This window comes from Cyprinus carpio, chromosome A3, assembly GCF_018340385.1.
Source record: "Cyprinus carpio isolate SPL01 chromosome A3, ASM1834038v1, whole genome shotgun sequence".
NCBI classification, from domain to species: Eukaryota; Metazoa; Chordata; class Actinopteri; order Cypriniformes; family Cyprinidae; genus Cyprinus; species Cyprinus carpio.
In genome coordinates this window covers 26,572,434-26,595,870 of record NC_056574.1, presented here as the reverse complement: position 1 = coordinate 26,595,870, position 23,437 = coordinate 26,572,434, and the positions used below count along the sequence as shown (strand labels likewise).

Here is a 23,437-nt window from a genome sequence, read left to right as displayed (position 1 = left end):
GATATAAAAAAAATACTTGACTCATACATAAACATGTTAATCAAATAATACAAATTAGCTTATAAAACCAAACAGAAACCAAAATCTTTTTTTATTGAACTTTATGCACTTTTTTTTATGAACTTTGCAAAGAAAAAAATTATATATATATTCTCTTTTTTAGCTATTCTGTTTGGTTTTATAAGCTAATTTGTATTATTTGGTTAACATGATTATGAATGACATTGAGAAGAGGGGAAGGTGAGCAATGAGTCAAGTATTTTTGACAAACTTTTTTGAAATATAATTTAAGTAATTATGTTCAACTCAATTCCAGATTATAAGAAACTGTAGCCATACCGTTACTATAACATATCCAACATGTATCCACCTACCTGGGCAAAAATTTGATACTGTGGTGGACCAGGGATGTTGGTCTCTTGAAGGTTTCTTATTCACTACACTTTCCCTAAAATTAGCCAGCAATGAAAAAAATAAATACAAATAGTGTGAAAAGTACCGTTGCAGTGAAAAGCATTTCTGAAGGATCACGTGACACTGAAGAGTACTGAACTGGAGTAATGATGCTGAAAATTCAGCTTTGATCACAAAAAAATAAATTACATTTTAAAATATATTCAAATAGAAAACAGTTATTTAAAATTGTAAAAATATTACACAATATTACTGTTTTTTGTTGTATTTTGGATCAAATAAATGAAGCCTTGGAATGAATCATGAATTACATTCTGCATGATAAAATATAAAGATTTCACATTGATCTTCTGTAATTTTTTTTTAGTTACTACTACATTACTGTAGTAAAACCATGTTTTACTACATTTTATACATGTGAGGACGAGCGGATAGTATACCATAACATGATTAGCCTAAATGTTAATAAATTAAGTGTATCAGCAATCATAAATCAAAGAAGAAATTTCTTATATATGTTATCTAGGTGACGAGGATCACTCGTCGCTTTGTGAAAGTTCCAGTACGAAACAGCGCGGGGGCGCACCTGTTATGATTTTCCGATGGTAAAAACAAATTATATGTTGTTGTATTACTTATCAATATATAGTTTTTGACCAGCGAATGTGTGCAAATGTGAATTTTGTTTTTTTTGTCCGTCATTAAAACGGCGACGGCGCCTCACATTACATTTTCATCTACAGGTTACAAACTAGTTTTTGTAGCTATGTCGACGGAGCGCTCAGTTTTTCCTGTGGTAAAATGCATCTGGCCACAATCGCATTTTATAAAAGATGAAATGCTACTGTATGCACAGGCTATTTAAGTGTTTGGCTATGTATTGGCTATGACTAGATGGCAAATGCTAGCCCTCTCTCTCAGGCGACGTCCCACATGTCTCAGTCAGTGAGTCAGTCAGACAGACATCAAATAAATAAAATATGAGCCTTTATAGACATAGTGTTTAGTAGTACTTATTCAAACAACAAGATATTTATTTACCCTTCGCAAAACCTTTGTTCAGCTCAGCTGTTGTCTACTGTGCGGCTGCTGTGGAAACTTCAGTTGATTCAATGAATATAGAGGGGGCGGAGTTATCAGCTTACTGACAGCTTGAGGATCGAATAAGATTTAAACAAGCTCGTTTTTAAGAACTTTCATTTTCTAAATATTTGTAAAACAGACAGACAGACGTAAAGGGTGACCAATAGCATTGATTAAAAAAAAAAAAAACACCACCAAGAAAAGGGCTCTTCGGAGTGTAAGGGCAAAAAGGGCATGTGCTCTGCACAGGTTGAGCCCTACCTGTGCACGTGCCTGCTTAAGAACATTGATCTAAGTATTAAAAAAAAACTTTATTTACTCACCATCATGTCTTTCCAAACCCGTATGATTTTTTTTTTCATATAATGATAGTCAAAGTTTTTGGATTTCATATAATGGTAGTCACTGACTTGCATAATAAGGACAAAACAGTTCTTCAAAAAAAAGACACAAAAGGGAAAGTCACAAAGGTTTGGAATGACATAAAGGTGAATAAATGAATGGGTGAACTATCTCTTTAATGTGTATAGTGTGCAATGCATACAGTTTCATTCACTACTACCACCACAGAATGTTCCCTTTCTCAAAGTATCAGAAGAAAGTGTGGGGTGTTGGGCGGGGGGATCTCTGATGGTCACATCAGATGAGCCTTTCATTGGCTGTTGCTATTTGGATTCTTTGACCATTGGCTGAAATAAATGGGAAAAACCATTCTCTAGCTAGCACACATAACCCTTCCTCCCAGTCATGAGGTGCTGCCATGGGCTAAATCTGTACTCGGCACTCGTATTACCCTGAGAGAGAGAATGAAAAAGAGTGTGTGACTGTGAGTGAGATTGGAAGGGAGGAGCAAGCAAGTTGTGCCCAGGGTGAGCTAGAGGGGGAGGGGTTTGAGAATGCAGAAGCAACAGCTTGAGATTTCTAGGGAACCGGACGGAAGGAAAGTCTGAGCAGTTCATCAGGCAAGGTAGTACTAAAACAATGAGGTGGAGAAGGATGGAAAAATAACACATATGCCTCAAAGGAACATAGCGGACAAGAAAGGAGTTGAGGAATTAATTATTGTTCGAGACAAGAAGACATGAGAAGAAAGTGGGCAGATTGATTAACGGAAGAGCAAAACAGCAGAGAAGTGATAAAAAGCCATCAGTAGAGAAAAGAAGAGAAAGAGCAAGAAGAAAAAGAGAACTAGTGGCAGTTAAACAAAGAGGAGGGAGGCAGGGTGAGGAGATTAACAGTCTGAGAGAAAGAGAGAGAGAGAGAGAAAGAGAGAGAGAAAGAGAGTAAAGGAAAGGGTGCAGTTGTCAAGAAACAGAAACGGTGATAAAATAAGGAGAGGACGGAAGAGCAAGACAGGAAGTCTGCAGCATCTACAAATGAGAGTTTATGAGAGCACATGCATGTCAGCGGCTATGTGTGCGCCACAGTTTGTGTGTGAGAGTGGATGCGCGTTATGAGGACTCTTATGCTTTGGCTCCTTTCGATCATCCTTCTGTGTTTCTTCTGCAGTGTGACCTTCTGGATATTCCTCTCTAACAAGTGAGTAAATCCATTTAAGCCTGTGTGTGTATCTTATCTATCCTTCTATTTGGAGACTGAACTTTAAAAGAGTGCTAAATATTGATATGGTAACCTTCTGGCAACCAAGACTAAAATTACAGTTTTTTTCAATTGCTAACAAGTGTTTACCAATACTTAAAGTACTTTTTCTAAACTCTTAACACAGCAACACACCTACATCACACAATTAGCCAAATAGTTAATTTTCTGGCCAAGACCAGATTTTGTAAAATAAATACAAACTCTACATTTCAGAATGCTGCATACCTTTTTCTTTTTTTTTTACATATACTAACTCTATCAAAACACAGCAAACCCAGTTCAAAATCGAGTCATTCGGACAAAACATTAGCACTACTTTTTTATCCAATAGGAACATATAGTCAATCATAGCACAGTGACTGTCAAAATACTAACAGTTGATGGTTTTATAAAAACTGCATTACTTTCTTGTACATGTCTGACATACAATTTTTTTGTTTTACCTGCTTATAGAGAAGATAAAAATCCATTGTTTTTTGTAATTTAGTTACCTTCAACTGAAACCCATTTTACATTTTTAAGTGTTGAATGTGTTCATTCTTGGAAACATACTGTCTAAAACTGAATGAGTCATTACTTTATAGAATGTACAATAGAAAAAATAGGGTCCTCTATGCAGAAATTCAATTGGAAACTTGATTGAAATTGCTGTCCGGTGGGTTGGGGTTGGATGTGGATGGTGCCCCATAGTAGCTGATGCCAGTGAACAACAAAAATTACAACATACATGGCCTTTGGTTACTATGCAAGCTGGTTTCCGTCACAGGATAAAAACATTAACTGTGAACTTTTTATCTCAAAATTTGGACTTCTATTCTTGGAATTGCGAGTTTACATCTTTCAATTCAGACTTTATCAGAATTCTGAGATAAATTCACAATTGCAAGAAATAAAAGTCAGAACTGTGAGATGAAAAAAAGTCACAGTTACCCTTTACCCTTAATATTCCATGGCAGAAATAAGCTTTCATAGGTTCCACGTGTGTAAGAGGGAAAAACAAACAAACAAACAAACAAACATAGTCCAGCACACATTCTTACCCCCTCCCTAACCTCTTCTTCTCCCTTTTTCTGATCCAACTATTCCTCTCTCTCTCCCAGGCATTACTTTTCTCTCTCTGATTCTTTGTGTTGTTCTGCATTCACAAAACCAATTCAAAGAGCATCAACACCTGACTATTCCTCCAACTGAGACTGGAATCAGCTATTTCTAAATATTTTAGTGATCTGTTACTTAAACATGCTTATCAATTGTTACAATATTTTATATAGAGATATTTTTTTCAATACTTTTGTGTTGCTGTTGTAGCAGAAGTGGAGGTTTAACACTGTATTTAAAGTTTGGAACATTAGGTCCTCATTTTTGTCATGCTGTGTTTAAGCATTTGTAAAAAAAAATAAATAAAAAAAAAAAAATAAGAAAGATCTATGATTTTGGCATGGGGTAAGCTTATGTGAAAAGAAAATTTAAGCATTTTAGAAATGTGTTAATTTACTGAATTGAATTGTGTTAAAGGTATGGTCACAACAGACTGATGTTGTGCTTATTGTGTATAGTGTTTTGAAAATGTGACTACAGATTGCACAAAAGGATGTTGGCAAAAATCTTTTTTTCGGGTCAAGTTAGTTACCAATCATTTTTTAATAAGTAAAGGCCTCTTTAATCTTTGTACTGTCAGATACGTGCAGACATTTGAATAGTAAAAGATTATATTACATTGTAACAAAGCGGTCATGAAAGCAAAGCAAGAATTTGGGAAAATGGTTCAATGTTTTAGAATGCTGGAGAGGTCTAAAAGTTGGACTTTAGATGTTCGCTGTTTACACTGTTTCAGTAAAGTTCCGTAGAACAGTTGACTTTAGAAAAGAATTGAAAGTTTAATTTGCATGTCTGAACACTGATAAAGTCATAAAGTCATTAAACTTGAACATTTCATTTAATATAGTTTTTATTTAATATAGTGCGATATAGTTTTGCATTTCATGTGACAGAACATTTACTGACCGAAACATAATCAATTCTATTATGAATAACAACCATGATAATTAAATTAACAACTAAATGGCATTTATTACATGGCTCTCTATAAAACATAATTATGATCGGTCAATTGTAGTATTTAGTAGTCAGATAAATTCACTGCCGCCAATGGCAACATCTTATGTTTCATTTGTTGGTTGCATTGATATCACCAAGCTTCAGTTAAGCATTAATATTAACCCATGAGCATGCCTGTCAAATTTGCCTAAATGCCTAAAAAGGCATTCTCAAAGTAAAATATATGTTGTTCTTGAACCATTTGGAGTATATGCATGGTTTTGTCTCTTTTGAAAGGTGTCACTCCTTTGTTCCTAAACGGAACAAACATCAGAGTCTCTGTAAGTCTTACTGGTATTGAGTAATAGAACATTGAACACACTGGAAAAAACAAACAAACAAAAAACAAATCTGTTTTTTTTTGTAAACAGATGCCTGCAGATGACTATAGCTAGAAGACACAATGGGATCACAGCATGAATCTTTGTTGGTGGTCTGATAAAGACACTGATATTTCCTGCTGTATCTTAAAATGGTTTGCATCATTTGAATCACAAGAATCTCAGTTTTCTAAAGATATGTGACATGTTTAGCTTTTTATTTGTCTGAGTTGTTGTATGTCACAAAGTTAACCCTCAAAAACATGCAGTGTACCGCAGACGGATTGATAATAATAAAGGTTGGATCAGATAATAAAAAAAACATTTTTAGGTTACTACCTGAGAATTTTGTCAATCAATCTGACATTACATTTTGAAATGTAGTCTAGTGTCTAGCATAGTATTATATTGTGTGTGTGTCAGTCTGTATTTGTAAATGTTATTAAACATGCTTTCACACTTGCTTTACATTACTGTACATTACTGAAATAAAGGAAATATATAAATGATTAGCCATGGCATTACTGAGGGTAATGTTGTGTTTTTCTTCTGTTGTGGCTGTGACCATTCCCTTATTATGTGCTGTTACACTGGCAACAGCAGCCTTTAATCACAACAAGGCATGTGGGAGATTAGACTCTCTGAGAACTGCACAGCAGCACAGAATCACTGGGTGTTTAATGTGGATTAGGTTTCTGTTATGTACATACCATATTACAGGAAACAAACTTAAGTCTTTCATTTTTACATGAAGATAAGAATAATAAAAGTGGCTTTTGGTGAATCACATCTGAAACGTTATAATACTAAATTGCTACATAGGCCTCATAAAGAGTAAACCTACAAATAGACTCTGAATTTGGAAGGTCAAAGGTCACCTAGGCTGTGGCCCCCAACACCTCACAGTAGTTTTTCAGTATTATGAAGACAATTTTAAGATTCTTTTCAACAAGGCTGTTTGTGTTTAGATATATTGAAGGTTAGATATGTGATCTGCTCAGAGGAATTATGTTTTTTGAATAGTGTGCAAGGGAAGCAGATAGTGATATGGATATGGTGTAACAGAAAGTAAGGGAGAGACAGAAAGTGAAAAGAAAGATCGGAAGATAGAGGGAGAAATATATTATACTGTAGAACACAAAATATTAGTGCTCAGCCATTCAAATTCGAAGATGCTGGAACTGACTCTTGTTAATGCGCTCCAAATAAAACCAATACTTACTGATATATATATATTTTTTCTGCTGGTGTGTGAGCTGCAGGCATGCCTACATGTAAATGTATTCCTGTGATCTCAATTATGAGTGACGTTTGTAGTGTTTATTCTTCTGCAACAATACTTTGAATTGCCACTTGAATATTAGAATTGGCTTGCTTGTTAATTTTCTACTATTAATGAGATTTTGCCTCTTCAACAATATTTGAACCCTTATTTATGAGCGATCAATTTTGTTTTGTTAACATTTTAAGTCACTTTCTCTCTACAGTAATGTAAACCCACGCCCTTCATATAAGATTCCTCAAAAAAGACAATCTTGCAAGGAATGCAAGTAAGTATGCAAAGGTGCAAACTTATTTAGATAACACACCATATAATGCCTGTACTTTTTTTCATGGAAGACATTTTAATTAACCGTCATATTTTCATTTAAATTAATCATTTCAGTCATATTAGAAATAATATAGTTATATCAGTTTTTTGTCTATTAATTCATTGTTCATGTTTACATTTCAGTCATTTGTTTTATAGAATTAAACAATTAAATCTGACCCATTTTTAGGTTTTAAAATAAAATATATCATAAAGCATATGTTTGTGAATCACCACAGTATGTCATTTCTGTTTGTATGCATTTCATTCTTTCAGTGACGATGTTTTAATTGCCAAGGCACTGGAAAACTACTCAGACAAATGGAAAAAACAGGAGACAAACTTTAAAAAATTCAGGTAAAACAGTAGCTCGGACCATGGGATGTTCTTATAAGGTTAAACGGAGACATCTGTGGCAAAGCTTTGCTGGATAAGAATAAAACTACTGTTCTGTTGATTATGGATCACATAAACCAGACAAATACCCTGTAGAAATGCTTACTTAATTCGGCCAAAAATCAAAACTATTATCAAAAGATCTGTTCCTTTGAGGTTAGATTTTATGTCTTTATTACACAAAAACATATTGGGATTTTCTGGCCTATAAACTCTAAGGCTTCTTCTTGTCTATTTGTTAGATTTTCACACAATTGCAACACATCAGACTGAGCATCTGTTTCCTTCCAGGTCATTACTGAGTAACAAATGCCATGCTGTGTCAAAGGCTGTGGTCACACAGAATAACACCCCACTCGGGTCAAATGTTATTTATGATGGAGAGAGGAGAAAGCCGCTACACGTGACACAAGCCCTGTTCAACATTTTGGCTAAGGTAGCGTACCAGCATTAAAATATTGGGTGAATTACAGCATGGTTTGTCTAATGAATTTAGAGTTACATTGTGTGTGTGTTTATAGGAGCAACCCTTTGGAAATGCAACATGGGAGTCATGTGCCGTGGTGGGGAATGGAGGTATTCTGGCCAATAGCAGCTGTGGAGAAGAAATAAATTCAGCCCAGTTTGTCATTAGGTATGTATTAGATCAAACTATCTTGGCCAGATTAATGTCAAAATGATCAGAATATCAATTCACATTAGTATCATTCCTATAATATTGGTGGTCTGATAATTATCCATGTTTTTTATGCTCCTAAATGTAGGTACAAGCCTTAATATAGGGCATAATGGCACCTCTCTCATTTTATTTCTATCAGCAACAATGTCTAATGCTGGCCTTATCAATCTATGTCCAACCCTACGTTTCAGATGTAACCTTCCGCCACTGGATAAGGGATATGAGAAAGATGTGGGCAACAAAACCAACCTGGTGACTGCAAATCCCAGCATCCTCCATGAGAAGTGAGTCTGTGATTGACTGTAGGGACAAATGAAATGTCATTCTGTTTAGGCAAAGAATCGGTTTTCTTGCTGCTAATAATGCAGCAGTGCCTAATACATCATGAACAGGATGAATGATTATCAATCTGTACTTTAAACTCACTTAAAGAAGGGTTTTCCATGCATAATTTTTCTATGCAATTTTTTTATGTGGACAGATGAATTACTGGGAGTAAGGCTGGGCGATAAATCAGACAAGCTACGGTTTGTCGCACGTGCATTTTTCTCCGTTGCGGATGGACAGTGTACTTGCTCTAATCTCGTACTCCATGGCAGCGCATTATCACCGACTCTTATGAGCCAGTTCTTTACAGCGATTATAAAACCTAAAACTCCACCAGCCATCGTAGTTTGATTACAGAACAATAATGACTCTAATGAGCAGCTTCAAAGTCCTGTCACTCGGCGGCCATCTTTGAAACGCCTCTCGGGCATGCAAGTGCAATCTCTTTGAATGGGAAAACATCAGATTGTCCAAAACTGTTCACTAAGTTTATGATTAAATTTCATATTTGAAATCACCAAAGAAATCTGACAACAACTTTATCATAAATGTTGTTTCTTTTGCTCAAATAGCGGTAAAAAGCTTATTTTTCAGGCTAGATCAGCCAGTGCGCATGCATGGTCCTAAGCGCACGTCTCAGAACGCTGACTGTTTCTATAGCAACCGGGATGCTTCTAATGGCAGCTGCAGTGACACGCTGACTTTACCAATTAGTGATTGGCTCTTTCATTCAGAAGGCGGGGCTTCCTGTGATTGAGCGGCCATATTGAGTGGTGCATTTTTCCCCGTTCAAAACTATACGAGTGACACGTCTTGGGTATTCTGTAGTCTTTGGCAGCTTCTTTTAATGAATTGAAAATGTATAGCATGCACAGTGTAGTCCAATGACTCAAATGTGTCGGTTTTGTTAATTCAAAACATAGAAGTGAATTTAGATTAATTGGTACACTTTTCCCCAATGAAATTAATGGCTTACATCTGTGAGAACATGTTGTTACTGACTGGTTCTTCATATGACACGGTGTAGCTGAATATACACATATTCTCTTTGTCAGTAGTATTATTTAATGAATATCAGTGAATGAATGTTAAAGGGGTCATATGCTGCAATTTCAAATTTTCCTTTCTCTTTGGAGTGTTACAAGCTCTTGGTGAATAAAGAAGATCTGTAAAGTTGCAAAGACTAAAGTCTCAAATCCAAAGAGATATTCTTTATAAAAGTTGAGACTCGTCCACGCCCTCCTGAAACGGCTCGTTCTAACACGCCGCCTCATATCTACGTCAGTTTGTGGGAAGATTTGCATAACGCCGGCCAGATGTTCATGCAAAGAAAGAAGGCATACCTTTTATTCTTGTTGTAGTATTGTTGCCGCCGCCGCCATGTCGTATACGCTGTGTGTTTCATTGTGAAAGCAAAACTACTTTGTTTGGATGACCAGTTTCACATGTATTTTGTGTATTTTCAAAATACAAAATACTGTATTTGTATTTCAATACATTTTTAAAACCCTATGCCCATCTCTGGTAACTGCCAACATTATAATTTTCAAACTGTCCATAGCTGCGCCTGACAGTTTATAACCAATTATATTCACTGAATTCCAAAATCACATCCAATGATATAAAATCAACAGAAAAACTTAGGTAATATAAAATTAAAATCATATCTTAGTTCGAGAGTTTGTTATCCACCCCCCCAACACACACAAAATCATGTATGATTGCAAATGTTTTTACTTATTAGAAAAATATTGCTTTTGAGTCATAACTTTTGAAGTTATTAAATTATCATAAAACACTTGAAATACTTAAAATGTAATCATTTTAATAAACTGATTGAAAATGTTTCTTTATTTCTCATACCTTTAAAATCAAATCGCAAGAATAGTTTTAATGTATTTATTATTGATATTGTCTTTGGCAATGTTATTGCATTGTTTTTTTTGCAGATATTTATTCCTTACTTAACATAAGTACTACACACAATGTTAATGATCTGGAATCACTGAGAGGAATATTCAGGCTTTTCTTTCTGCACCTCTTCTTTTACAGGTACAGTGGACTGATGGAGCGCCGTCGTCCATTTGTGGAAAGCCTTCGTCCTTATGGACAAGCCTTATTGCTGTTGCCAGCCTTCTCCTACGGTCACAACACACCTGTATCCTTGCGTGCCTTTTACACACTGGAGGACTTCGGCAGCAACAGCCCTCTGCCCGTTTTTCTAAATCCGGATTACTTGAGGAGGTTGTCAAAGTTTTGGCGTGAGCGAGGCCTTAACTCGGTTCGTCCCAGCACAGGACTCATTGTGGCCAGTTTAGCACTAGAAATCTGTTCAAATGTCCATTTGTATGGTTTTTGGCCTTTCAGTAAACATCCATATGACAGTCAGGCGATCACCAACCATTACTATGATAATCGAGAGAGCAAGAAGAACGTGCATTCGATGCCAACCGAATTTGAATATTTATTGAAACTTCACAACCAAGGCGTGATTCGCATACACCTTGGCAAGTGTCAACCCACTCACAGTTAAAACACGAGTCTGGCTGGAAACTAGGCCTTGCCTGTAATGTACTGTACACCTCGCAGTTTAAGGACTACTACAGACTACAACAGGCCACCTGGATGGGTGTCTTGAAAGCTGTGAATGTGAATGTGCACTGAATTTATATAGCCTATATTGCTGTGGACATTTGCTCATAGAAGCAGCCATGACCATGCACAACAAAATCATGTTTTTTTAAGTTACTTTGAGATAATCTTGCAAACAAAAATAGCTGAAAATAAATGTAATTATTTTAGCCTTGGTATACTGTGAAAAGAATTTAATTAGGAAAATGACTCCTAGCAGCATCCCTTAAAGGGGTCATCGGATGCCCATTTTCCACAAGTTGATATGATTCTTTAGGGTCTTAATGAAAAGTCTGTTACATAGTTTGGTTAAAATTTCTCAATGGTAGTGTAAAAAAATACCTTTTTTACCCTGTCAAAAACAGCTCTTTTCAGAGCAAGCTGTTTTGTAGCATTTTCCTTTCAATGTAAATGAGCTCTGCTGACCCCGCCCCTCTCTTCTGAGCGCTCTCGGAGAGACTGTTTACTTTAGCTGCATTCATTGTGAAACTTGATAATTATCACATTATTAGGAAAGGCGATTTGCAAAGATTCATTAAGAAACCTTATACTCACTTTTTCTGTTGGTGAAGCTGCATCACGAATGATTTGCGTGAACATAGACACATTTATGTAGATCGGGGGCACATTCCCTTAAAAAACAAATGTAAAACACTTCAAGCAAATGTCTTCAGCGGCTCAGATGTCAGGAGTAAATGATACATTTTCAGTGATTAAAAGCTCACTGGAGGGGAAGGTTTCAGTGAATAACAGCTTAAATTGCATTTTGTCACTCAAAGCTAAGACTTATGAAGATATAATATAATGCATGAGTCATATTGACTACTTTAATTGTACTTTTATTGTGAATTTAGTTCTCTGAAAGCTCCAGTCCCCTTTCATTATAATTATAAAAAAAGGAGTAAATGGTACTCTATTAAAAAGAAAAAATGAATACCAAAACATGAATTTAGACATGAGTAAATTTTCATTTCTGGCTGAAATATTCCTTTTAATCTTCAGCACATATGTCTTTAAAATCCTAATTATTAGATTAATTTGTTCCAGTCTTAATTTGCTTCTGTCAAAATATTGTACAAAGTACACCCCTTCTGAGTCTTTCCATTTGAGGGGGCATAAACATCGAGACATTCAGGGATAGACTGATGACAGTGAGTTGGCCAGTAGAAAGGCTTTTTGCGGTCACTTGTTCTCACTGGAGCTTGTTATGATAGAACAGCTTGGCAGTTTGTGCCATCTGAAATTCCTCTGCGTGTGAATAAAAGTAGGTGTTGACGAGTGGGCCCGTAATATATAAAAATGTACCATCACACTACAACGGACGAGAAAGAAGTGGAAGCCCATTCTTTTGGAAAAGTTTGTACAGTTAGTGATAAAGATAGAGTCACTGATGAGCTGTCTTTGCAAAACAACTATAAACTATAAACACAGAGACACAAAATACATCTGTTTAAGAAAATGTTGCCTCAAAAGAACTATACATTTTCATGAAAACAAGTAGTTTTGTTAATACGGTTAATACTGTTTGCTGCTGATAAATTGACTTTTTATCATTTTTTAAATGAATACACGTAAATGCACAAAAATAATCACTAATTAATTATTTAAAGGGATCGTTCATCTGAAAATTAAAATTCTGTTATGCTCACTCTTGTATTTCCAAACCTGTATGACTTTGTTTATTCTGTAGAACACAAAAGAAGAGCTGTTGTCCTTATAATGAAAGTCATAGGGTCAACAGAGCACTGGACCCCATTGACCTTAACTATATGGTCAAAACTTTTTAAAATTGTTAAATATAAATATAAATTCTGTGTTCCACAGAAGAAAGATATCTTGAGGTCAACCATCCCTATTATATTTGGATCTGTGTCCTGACCCCTTAAAGTGACAGTTCACCCAAAAATGGAAATTGTCATCATTTACTCACCCTGAAATACAAGAAAGGCGAATAGGCGAGTAAATTTTAATTTTAAGTCAGCTCACTGTATGGGAAGTGTTGCTAAATATGCCAAAATAATTCCTTGAATTAAATCTTGTGTGTAAATATCACAAAACTAAACATCAAATTTATGTATAAACGATGCTTTGGCCAAATCAAGCAGATACTTGCTGTTATGACTGTCTACAACAGTGGTTCCCAGCCACATCCCTGGAGCACCCCCCAACACTGCACATTTTGCAGCTCTCCTTTGTCTGACAAGGAATGTGGTTGGGAGCCCCTTGTCTACAACTATGAAACATATATCTGTTTGAACAAAGGTGCGATACCGTCTCCCACCTTCTTCCTTTTTCCAATATTAGCTCTCATCCTGAGCCTTGTGCTCTTTTCTCTGTGATTTCAATTTGCTGTCAATTCTGCGACCTTACAGAGGATAAGCGGTTTAGAGAATGGATACATTTTGAAACGTTCTGCAAGCTGTTCTATACACACTCGGGGGATTCTGCTCATGTTGGCCCAGCGATCCATTTTTTCTGCATCTGTGTTACACCCTTTTAAGGGAAAGACATTCCCATTGGGAATAACATTTTACACTATTGTTTTTTTTTTCTCTCTTGGTCTGTTTATAGTTCATGAGCCAATCTGATGCCTTATGGAATGCATTCTGAGAGTAAACCTGCTCAGACCAATTCCAAGAAACAGTTGATGTTTTGGACATGAGTTAGAGCAACAAACGTGGCAAACACATCTGTCAAAAACAGGCTGACTCCTTCACAAAACATAAAAATCTTTCCTTTGATGAACAAAGAAACAGTTGACACAGGTGCCTTTAAATGCCAAATATTCATATTCTCTCTTAGACACACAGCATTCCCATTTATTTCATTTTATTAACAAAATAGCTCTGAACATGCATTTCCAAATCCAAAGAGAGGGTTCTCCAAAATTGGAAATAACTGTACATCGCTGGACAATCCAGCTTGGCACATTAAAAAAAAAATGTTCTCCCTCATTTTCAAACACAGTGAAAACATTTATAGAAACACATACCAGTCAGGACAAACAAAGGTCATATTAAACACATTTAAAGTGGCCTGATGATAACCAGGAAAGGGCAATAAATAGAAACGCATGCTTAAACATTCACAAACGCCCGTCAGTAAGAGTGCCATCAGACTTCACTGTGGCTTGCTGAGAAGACTTGCTTTCAAAGCTGTGTCAAACTCTGAAGTAAAGTAGCTTACTTCTTCAGTTTCTTTCTCAGACAGCTGACAAAAGTACAAGAGAGGTTTTTCTTGAGGATCGCCTCGGCTAACCCCAACTCCGCAAACGCTCGCACAATAAATGTAAACACACGCAGTGGTGCTCAGATGTGGAGCAGAGGGGTCTCTTATACTCACTCCATCTGGAGTGCTCCGATATACAGCTGTTACAAACTCCAACACACATCCACACAGAAAAGGTCAAAGTAGTCACATAGCAGAATCCTTTTTGTTTAGAGTTTTCCATTGGAAAGAGCGCCTTGGAAATTCCCCAAAAAACATTCCTATTTTCCCTCCCATGCAAAATCGTATTCGATTATGACTATGAAAAAAAACACACTGGGAAATGTATTTGAACTGGTTGACTACATCACATAGTTTGTTTTGCTACTTTTAAAGGCAACAAAATGATAAAAAAATCCTACAAAACCTATTTTGTCGTAAATCATATGGGCACTGTTGAATAGAATTCCATGTCTTAAAAAAGCTAATAAAAAAGAAACCAAACTGATGTTTAAAAATACAAACAAGTCAAGTCTCGTTTAGAAACCACAAATCTAATGCCACAATCTTCAGCGTCAATAAATGCTGCTGAAATGCTGATATGTAAAGGGTTTTTTCTTTTCTTTAATTCATTAATCAAATATTAGTCACATGCACTCATGCAATCATTCCTCCGCTGCCTCGTCCTCAGCTACACGCAAGCGCACACACGCAGGCACACACAATGGTGTTCTATGGCGTGTTTTCCTCAGTCCGCATGACTGCATAGTAGCTCGATGTCTTTGTGACAAACAGTATTTGGTCTCCCATGGCAATTGTCACAAATTGAAACATCCTACATAAAGGCAAACGTCTCACAAGTTGGAATGTGGCAGTAAGAGAGAATGGAAGACTTTTCACACAGTGTGTATGAAACAGTGTGTGTGAAGCTGTTTGTGTGTAACTTAGATATCTACATTGCATGATCTGAAGAGTGTCACTGTTAAAAACTCGACCTCCATTTGAACCAAGTTAGACCTGCTACTTGGTTTGGCTTTATCAAGTCTGTTAGAACCAGAGGATGTTCCCATAAATACATGTTCACTAGAGCAACAGCAACTATACACAGTGACAATTCAGTCACATGCACCTAAAAATACAGGATTCCCACACTGTATGAGCAATGAATTTCCATGATTTTCCTCTTAACTTACTGATTCATCATTCAATTACTGGATAAAGTTTTTTATAATTTCATAACGACTGAACTCACAAAGAGTAATTTCTATCTAAAGAAATAAGCAAGAAAAGTGAGCACTGAAATTTATTTACTTTCGTTTTTTATTTTTATTTGTTATTAATTTCCTCTTTTTTCAGGTCTGGAAATCACACTTTTAAAACTCCATGTTATTTCCAGGACCGTGGGAACCCTGTACATATTTATATGGCTGATAAGACTAGACTGCAGATGCTTTCTTCACCAGCAGGGGATAGTACAAGAACAGAGTAGGAAGTGGATCCATCAACGCAATATCCTAAGTCTTGGTGGCTAGAAATACTACAGAGATCTCAAAACTATGAGAATCTCTACAACTGAAAGACACTGTACTGCTTCCTCAAACACCCATAGCTATGAAAAAAAATTGCACTAGATGTGTTTGTGTGTTTGTAAATGTAGATTTACAGCTTATTTCATGCGACTGTTTGCTGGGTCTGGAAGACCATAGTGTACCACCACAGCACTGGTGTATTATTGCATTGTTATAGCTTGGCATTGTGATGCAAAAGTTATTGTTTAACACTTGAAAAAGGAAGACAGCTGGTTTGGAATCGGATTGTAGTGTCATCACTCTCCCAGAAGAATCCGATAGGAAGACTTTCTCAACTCACTGAATAGTTCCAACTTTGAAAACGGATGGGTATTTTCTGGATTATGAGGGAATGTTCTCAGAGCTCAACATAATCTTGAGTGCACAAGATTATTTCAGGAAGATCAAAAAATGGTAAGAAAAAAATCCATCTCATTCTTGGAGTTTTTTTAAGGCACTGAAAGCACTTCAAAAAGATATACAGGATTTTTCCAATCGTTTATGTGCAGTCTTTGTAATCTGTGGGATGCACAGGACATTTTTTGTCTAAAAAAAACTTGCAGAATTGGATGATAGTGTGCACCACTCAGTGTAAGGTCAGGTGTGTGTGCAAATGTCAGATCCAGACAGATGGTTTTCCTTCTCCTGACTTGCTGCTGCTGCTGCTGCTGCTTCCAGCGCTCCCAGATTTTCCATGTTTGGACCATTGCTTTCGCTCCTTCTGTGGTGCTGTGGTGATGTTACTCTGAGGCTTCTCGTCTATGTCATTGGTGTGGTTTATCTCATCGTGGTTATTGCTAGCATGGTGCTGCAAGGTATAGGCTTGAATCGCTGCCTCTAACTGTATCACATCTTTGTTGATGGGAGGCGGTCTCGCCTCACCTGCAGATGGGAAGTTATCCTCATTGGAGCCGTACTGCTGCTGCTCCTCCTGTGCAATGTTGGCACGGTTCTGCTTGCACGCCATCTTGGCATTGCTCAGGTCTGTGTACGGCATTGTCTCGGGCTTCACCACAATGTTGTAACCTGGTGGCGCAGAAGGGGTGTTCCAGGAGAAGGGATAACCAACATAGTCTGCTTCTCGTACGCTGCCCACAACTCCGCCTCCTGGTTCCCCCTCGCTGAGTGAAGGCCCACCTACTCCGACAGACACACCCCCTCCCGCAAGCAAGCCGAGCTGGTACTCATCATCGGTGGTTGATTCGTTTCGTTTGCGCAGTGCGTCACGGAGAGTTCCCACTCCAAGGTGAATCATTTCCCATAGGTTTAGCAGCAGGCAAAGGCAGCTGACACCGTACATGATTCGGAGGAAGATGGTCTTTTCGGTGGGGCGTGATATGAAGCAGTCCACATGGTGTGGGCAGGGTTTATCCGAGCACACAAAGATTGGTTCCACACGAAAGCCGTACAACAGGTACTGTCCCGCCAGAAAACCCGCCTCCAATGCGGAGCGCGTCAGCAGCTGTAGCACATACACTCGCATCAGACCATCGTCTCGTATACGCCGGCGTCCATCATGGCGCACTTTGGGTTTGGGTCGCGGTGGCACCAACTCACGACGTGTGTTGTCTATCTCAGGCACTTCGTAGATCATGGGGTCGTCCTCGCGTTCCTCTTCCCCATCCTCATGTCCTGGCCGGTGCTGCCGTGCACCAAAGTACATCTTTCTCGGTCTGCGCTGAGTGTATCCGCCCCCTGCTGAGTCACTTGCAGCTGGAGCCACGGCCCCCGTGCCGCCCCGCAATTCCTCGTTGTGGGAGATCTTATTGGCCGCGTAGCCCATATAGAGCAGAGAGGGCATGGCGGACAGGATGATCTGAAAGACCCAGAATCGCACGTGCGAGAGTGGCGCGAAGGCATCGTAGCAGACGTTCTCACATCCTGGCTGGCCTGAGTTGCAGACAAACTTACTCTGCTCATCATAGTATATGGATTCGCCACCCACTGCAGTCAGTACGATGCGGAAGACAACTAGCGCAGTGAGCCAGAGTTTCCCCACCGATGTGGAGTGGTGCTGGATCTCCTCCAGCAGACGTGTCAGGAAGCTCCAGCTCATGACGTCTGATGACAACGGGGCAGACAGCGTCCCACACTGCACAGCTCACAGACTCTGTGGACAAACACAGAGTTTATCAAATTAAAATGTCATACCTTAAAACAATTACATATAGTATGTGAAGCATAATTATAATATTTTCAGTGCAGTTTTTTATGTATATTGACACTTTATAAAACTTATATGTGACTTTTCATAAAAGTGTCTCAATATGGTAGACATAGGAATGAAAGTCCCATCTTTCAGTTAAAATAGCCAGTCAAACGAGCCAGAACTTTTAGCTATTAAGCTATGAAGGAAAAATGTATGATACAACCATTGTCAATTACTGATTTTTCATTGTCATTTTAGTGATGATTTGACATGTTATCGAAACATAGTTCTGGATATTCAGCTCTGTCATTTTTGAATTAGATATCTGTATATGCATGATGAGAAATATGAATCAAAGACTACTTAAAACCTGAAAGAAAAAAAAGGTAACAGGCTTCTTTGAACACTGTAAGGATGTGCCGATAATTATTTTTATTTTATGGATGAAAACCAATAAATGGCCACTATTACAATTACTACTTTTCTAAATAAAATATTAAAAACTAAAATCAACTAAAATACTAAAACTAAAATAAGTTTTTAAACACTACATTTCAGGCCTCACAGCATTAAAGTATACAGTATGAAATATACATTTGCATTTTAAGATTTGCTGAAGATTATTTTTAACAGTGTTATTAAATTAAAGTGTATAAAACTAAAGTGTTTTTAAAAAATTACTTTGTGAACGTTGACAACAAAGATGAACAAATGAAGGAAATAAAGGAAATTAGCTTTATTAAATATCCAATAATTTTATATCCAAAATTAGAAAGAAAAACTTACATCTATATGTGACCCTGGACCACAAAACCAGTCTTAAGTCGCTGGGGTATATAAATAGCCAAAAATACATTGTATGGGTCAAAATTATAGATTTTTCTTTTATGCCAAATATCATTAGGATATTAAGTAAAGATCATGTTCCATGAAGATTTTTGTAAATTTCTTACCGTAAATATATCAAAACTTAATTTTTGATTAGTAATATACATTGCTAAGGACTTCATTTGGACAACTTTAAAAGCGATTTTCTCAATATTTAGATTTTTTTGCACCCTCAGATTCCAGATGTTCAAATAGTTGTATCTCGACCAAATATTGTCCGATCCTAACAAACCATACATCAATGGGAAGCTTATTTATTCAGCTTCCAGATGATGTATAAATCTCAATTTTGAAAAATTGACACTTAAGACTGGTTTTGTGGTTCAGGGTCACATATATAGTTCATTGTGTATTCTGCTAGATATATTGCTCGATAAAAGGTCAACCTAGTGTTAATAGACTCAATGAACGGAACTCTCTCTTTCACACACACATACGCAGACACAATTACCTTGAGCAGTGAGCCTGAACCACACAAATCTTCCCTGAGGGAGAACAGCTGTAGTGAGCGGGTGAGTGTGTGACCTCTCTGGCTTTTCTCTGCTTGTTCTTATTTTGCTTTGCTTTTTCTTTTTTCTTTTAAATGAATGCTTTGTATTTCTTCTTTCAATAAACCAGGTATTGATTGTTATGACCATATTAAGCAACATCTTAGCAAAGACAAGGAAGACATATAATATCATAATGTCTCATATCTAATATCTATATTATGTGCCCAAGTATATAGTATGCATGTTTGTGAGAACAGAATAGAATTATTTATTTATTTCTTCTCAAAGGTCACCGTTATCCAGCTCAACAGGCCCAGAGGGTCCAAGGCTTTCCTGTTGCTCCTGCCCATTAGAGGATCTCAGCAGTGGGCATGCGCTCGTGTACTAGCCCTTCACCTTTAATCTGTGTCTCATTATGCTGGTAGAGGAACTAGGGGTGAGGAACATAAGACTTAGAACGTTACTCTCCAGGGCAAGACGACCCTTTTGGTTTCATGCCAAGTAAAAAAAAAAAAAAAAAAAAAAGCAAAAAAAATCTGTTATGCTTTAATTAATTCATAACATTACTTAATGAGAGATAAGAATTATTTAATGCAAAAACAAAACAATTAGCAACATCACAGAAGACAGATAAAATTAAATACTCAATTACATTTTAACACAACTCATAAGAGCTACTGTACACACTACATAATGAATAATAATCATCACCAGATATATTTCAATCTATTTCATTTCAGACTTTTGGGGTCCGTAAGCTTTTTTTTTTTTTTTTTTTTTTTTTACATCACAAATGTTTTTGTTTAGCAAGGTTGTTTTTTGTTTTTTAAAAGTGTAAGCAAAGACATTTGCAATGTTACAAAAGACTTCTATTCCAAATAAAATATTTTTTTGAATTTCACAAAAATACTAAGCAGCACAACTATTTTAATCATTGATAATAATGTTTCTTGAGCAGCAAATCAGCATATAGATTTCTGAAGGATCATGTAAAATTGAAGACTGGAGTAATTCATAATTTGCACATGACGTCACAGCCTTACATGGAGGACAAAACAAGGCTTTCCTCCACTGACTGCCAGTTATTTTTATGAGGATTGCAGTAAGTAGTAAATGCAGTTAATGTAGTAAGAAGTGATATTTTAAGGCCAAATTCAGTTCACACCTTATTGATGGTGCATGTTTATACAGGCAAGCAGATGAACCCAAAATAAAAACGCAATGCGCAAAGTTTAATATTAATTGTTTTCCCATAGAAAACCATTATGAAGAAAACACTTAACCATTTAGCACATTTAACCATTTAGTTCATATTCCGTGCTCATCTGCTTGCCTGTATAAACATGCACCATCAATAAGGTGTGAACTGAATTTGATTTTTTAATATCACTGTTTTAAGTGACTGAAATATTCCATGTGTTCCAATATTTTTGGATTGGAACAGATAGAAACTTGACAGACTTGTGCTGCAGTTCTATGGGTGTTTTGCCCGCCTGGTCTTTGAGCCGGTCACATGACTGAAAACCATGAATGGCTGCTGAAAATTTTTGCTGAAAATGGATCCTTTCAATTGTAATATGTGACCCTGGACCACAAAACAAGTCTCAAGTCGCTGGGGTATATTTGTAGCAATAGCCAAAAATACGTTGTATGGGTCAAAATTATTGATTTTTCTTTTATGCCAAAAATCATTAGGATATTAAGTGAAGATCATGTTCCATGAAGATATTTTGTAAATGTCCTACCGTAAATATATCAAAACTTAATTTTTGATTAGTAATATGCATTGCTAAGGACTTCATTTGGACAACTTTAAAGGCGATTTTCTCAATATTTAGATTTTTTTTGCACCCTCCGATCACAGAATTTTCAAATAGTTGTATCTCAGTCAAATATTGTCTTATCCTAACAAACCATACATCAATGGAAAGCTTATTCAGCTTTCAGATGATGTATAAATCTCAATTTCAAAAAATTGACCCTTATGACTGGTTTTGTGGTTCAGGGTCACATATTATAAAATTTAATATAATATGTTTAATATAATAACTTTACAGATTCAGCAAAATGCCCCTGTGACCATGTCAAAGTCAATCTACACCCTTCATCCATGCATCCACACTCCTCTCTCTCTGTCTGCCATCTCATTTGATTACAGCAGTGTGTCCCAACCTTTTCTCCAAGAGTCTTCAAGAGCTCCATTAGTAAGCACCCCTTCACAAATATTAAACCAGAAATGTAACGTTACTCCTTTCATTTAGGGCTGAAATGATTAGTCAACAATTGACAACGTCGACAAATATTGTTGTCAAATAGTCGTTTGATCTCATATGACCTAATGCAGTGGTTCCCAATCCTGGACCTGAAGAACCCCCAATGCTGCATGTTTTTGATGTCTCTCTTATATGACACACATTTGAGGTCTTGGAGTTGTTACTAATTGAGTTGAATCAGGTTTGTTTGATTATGGAGATATCTAAAATGTGCAATGTTGCGGGTTCTCTAGGACCAGGACTGGGAACCACTGACCTAACATAAGGGCCTGCAATAATGCAGTTTGACAGCCAGACCAGAAATTGTATAATCATTTTAATTACATACTCTTAATATGAATTTCAAAAGCTGAAGTGATTACCTTATTTTATATATTTGTTAGAATGTGTATAGCTCAATATTTGCAACTAATTGCAAAAGTTGGCTAATCGAACTAATAACCATTAGATTAATCGATAATCGTTTGTTGCATAATATAGTGAATATCATTTAGAATTTTCATTTGTATTTTTACAGGATTAGTTCACAAACAAACAAATCCTTTTACAGCCCCAATATTACTAAAACTGAAAATGTTAATAATATTGTTTTATAGGTTTGGCTGTTTGATTCTGGTTTAATGTTTGATGAAACATATATAATGGATATCATTTAGCATTTTCATTTGTATTTATAACATAAATAGTTCACTCATAAATAAATTAATATATAAACAAACAAACAAAAAATAATCCTTTGAAAGCCCTTATATTATTAAAACACCAATTTTAACAATGCTGTTTTATAGGTTTGGAAAAGCAAAATGAATCCCCTGCCTGGGATTCAGTGGTTCACAGCGAACAGTGTCACATAATATAACAAATGCCATGTCTACGGAGACACATAAGGTCCCATCCAGTTCACATAAATACTTGAAGCCAATTCAGGTCAAACAGCACTGACGTATTTGCCTGTTAAGTCACACAAGCACATGCTGTGAAAGTTGTACTCACACATACTCAACATTGTCTTTCCCTGCCTGCTTTTCCTCTTCTCATTTCTGTATCCTCCTCCTTTCTTCTATTTTGAAGAGCGCCCTGGAGATCAGAGACCACTGACCTTACAGCAACACCAGAGACCTACACACACATACTGTATGCGCGCACAAAGCGTGTGTCACCATGAAGAATGAGCAAGGGAGAGACTCTCAGAAAAGCGCACAATAGCCCTTTACCCCAAAAACTGGGTCAGAGGGGGTTGTGGTTTGGGGGGTGTTATGGTTTTTATGTGGGAGGCTGGGTGGGTTAATATCCCTGATGGCAGGGGAACAGACGATGATGAGGGGAGAACAAGAGTGGAAAGCCAAAATCAGGGTTGATGTTCAGCCTGTAACAAGAAACCAGAAGATTTCCACAAGCTCCCTCCTCCACACACACACACACAAACAAAGACATACACACTTGTCACAGATAAGTGAGTAAACAATATCTCTCCCATAACCTTATCGCCTACCCCCTCCACTTCCTCTCTAAAGCCCCTCTCTCTCTTGCACTTTCGGAACTTCTTAATGTTTGCTCTTGTATTCATCTGCCCATCTTTGGTCATGGCTTAAATTAGAGCTTCCAGCGATCTCCAGTGCTCACATTCTTATCCATACCCTGTTTTCTCCCTCGTTCTTATCTCTCCCCACTCTTTCTTTATGTGTTTCTCTCACAGTAAAGAGTGAGGCGAGATTACAGTC

General features: G+C 36.9%; 2 protein-coding genes and 2 long non-coding RNA genes across 6 annotated transcripts in view; 3 read left to right on the top strand and 1 right to left on the bottom strand.

Annotated features, from left to right (window-relative positions):
- The first annotated feature begins 2,236 nt into the window (after positions 1 to 2,236).
- Positions 2,237 to 11,310, top strand: LOC109062112 (alpha-2,8-sialyltransferase 8F-like). The gene is made up of 7 exons (XM_019079202.2): positions 2,237 to 3,036; positions 7,004 to 7,066; positions 7,384 to 7,464; positions 7,795 to 7,939; positions 8,025 to 8,137; positions 8,374 to 8,466; positions 10,562 to 11,310. Exons 1-7 carry the CDS (start codon positions 2,942 to 2,944, stop codon positions 11,040 to 11,042), a joined length of 1,071 nt encoding a protein of 356 aa, XP_018934747.1. The 5' UTR covers positions 2,237 to 2,941; the 3' UTR covers positions 11,043 to 11,310.
- Positions 11,311 to 11,727: 417 nt separating this feature from the next.
- LOC122137809 lies at positions 11,728 to 13,046 on the top strand. Its single transcript, XR_006155071.1, has 2 exons — positions 11,728 to 11,952; positions 12,006 to 13,046. It is a non-coding gene; the product is annotated as an uncharacterized LOC122137809 (long non-coding RNA).
- LOC109062113 (gap junction gamma-1 protein-like) overlaps positions 12,802 to 23,437 on the bottom strand; it is a 29,344-nt gene continuing 18,708 nt past the window's right edge. For 2 of the 3 annotated variants that reach the window (XM_042726800.1, XM_042726803.1), the window contains exon 2: positions 12,802 to 18,025. In XM_042726800.1, the coding sequence (XP_042582734.1) occupies positions 16,532 to 17,971 (1,440 nt within the window). In that variant the 5' untranslated portion in view covers positions 17,972 to 18,025 and the 3' untranslated portion in view covers positions 12,802 to 16,531. The remainder of the gene's footprint in view (positions 18,026 to 23,437) is intronic. The other variant, XM_042726793.1, reaches the window with a different exon arrangement.
- LOC122137806 lies at positions 19,176 to 19,968 on the top strand. Its single transcript, XR_006155069.1, has 2 exons — positions 19,176 to 19,464; positions 19,732 to 19,968. It is a non-coding gene; the product is annotated as an uncharacterized LOC122137806 (long non-coding RNA).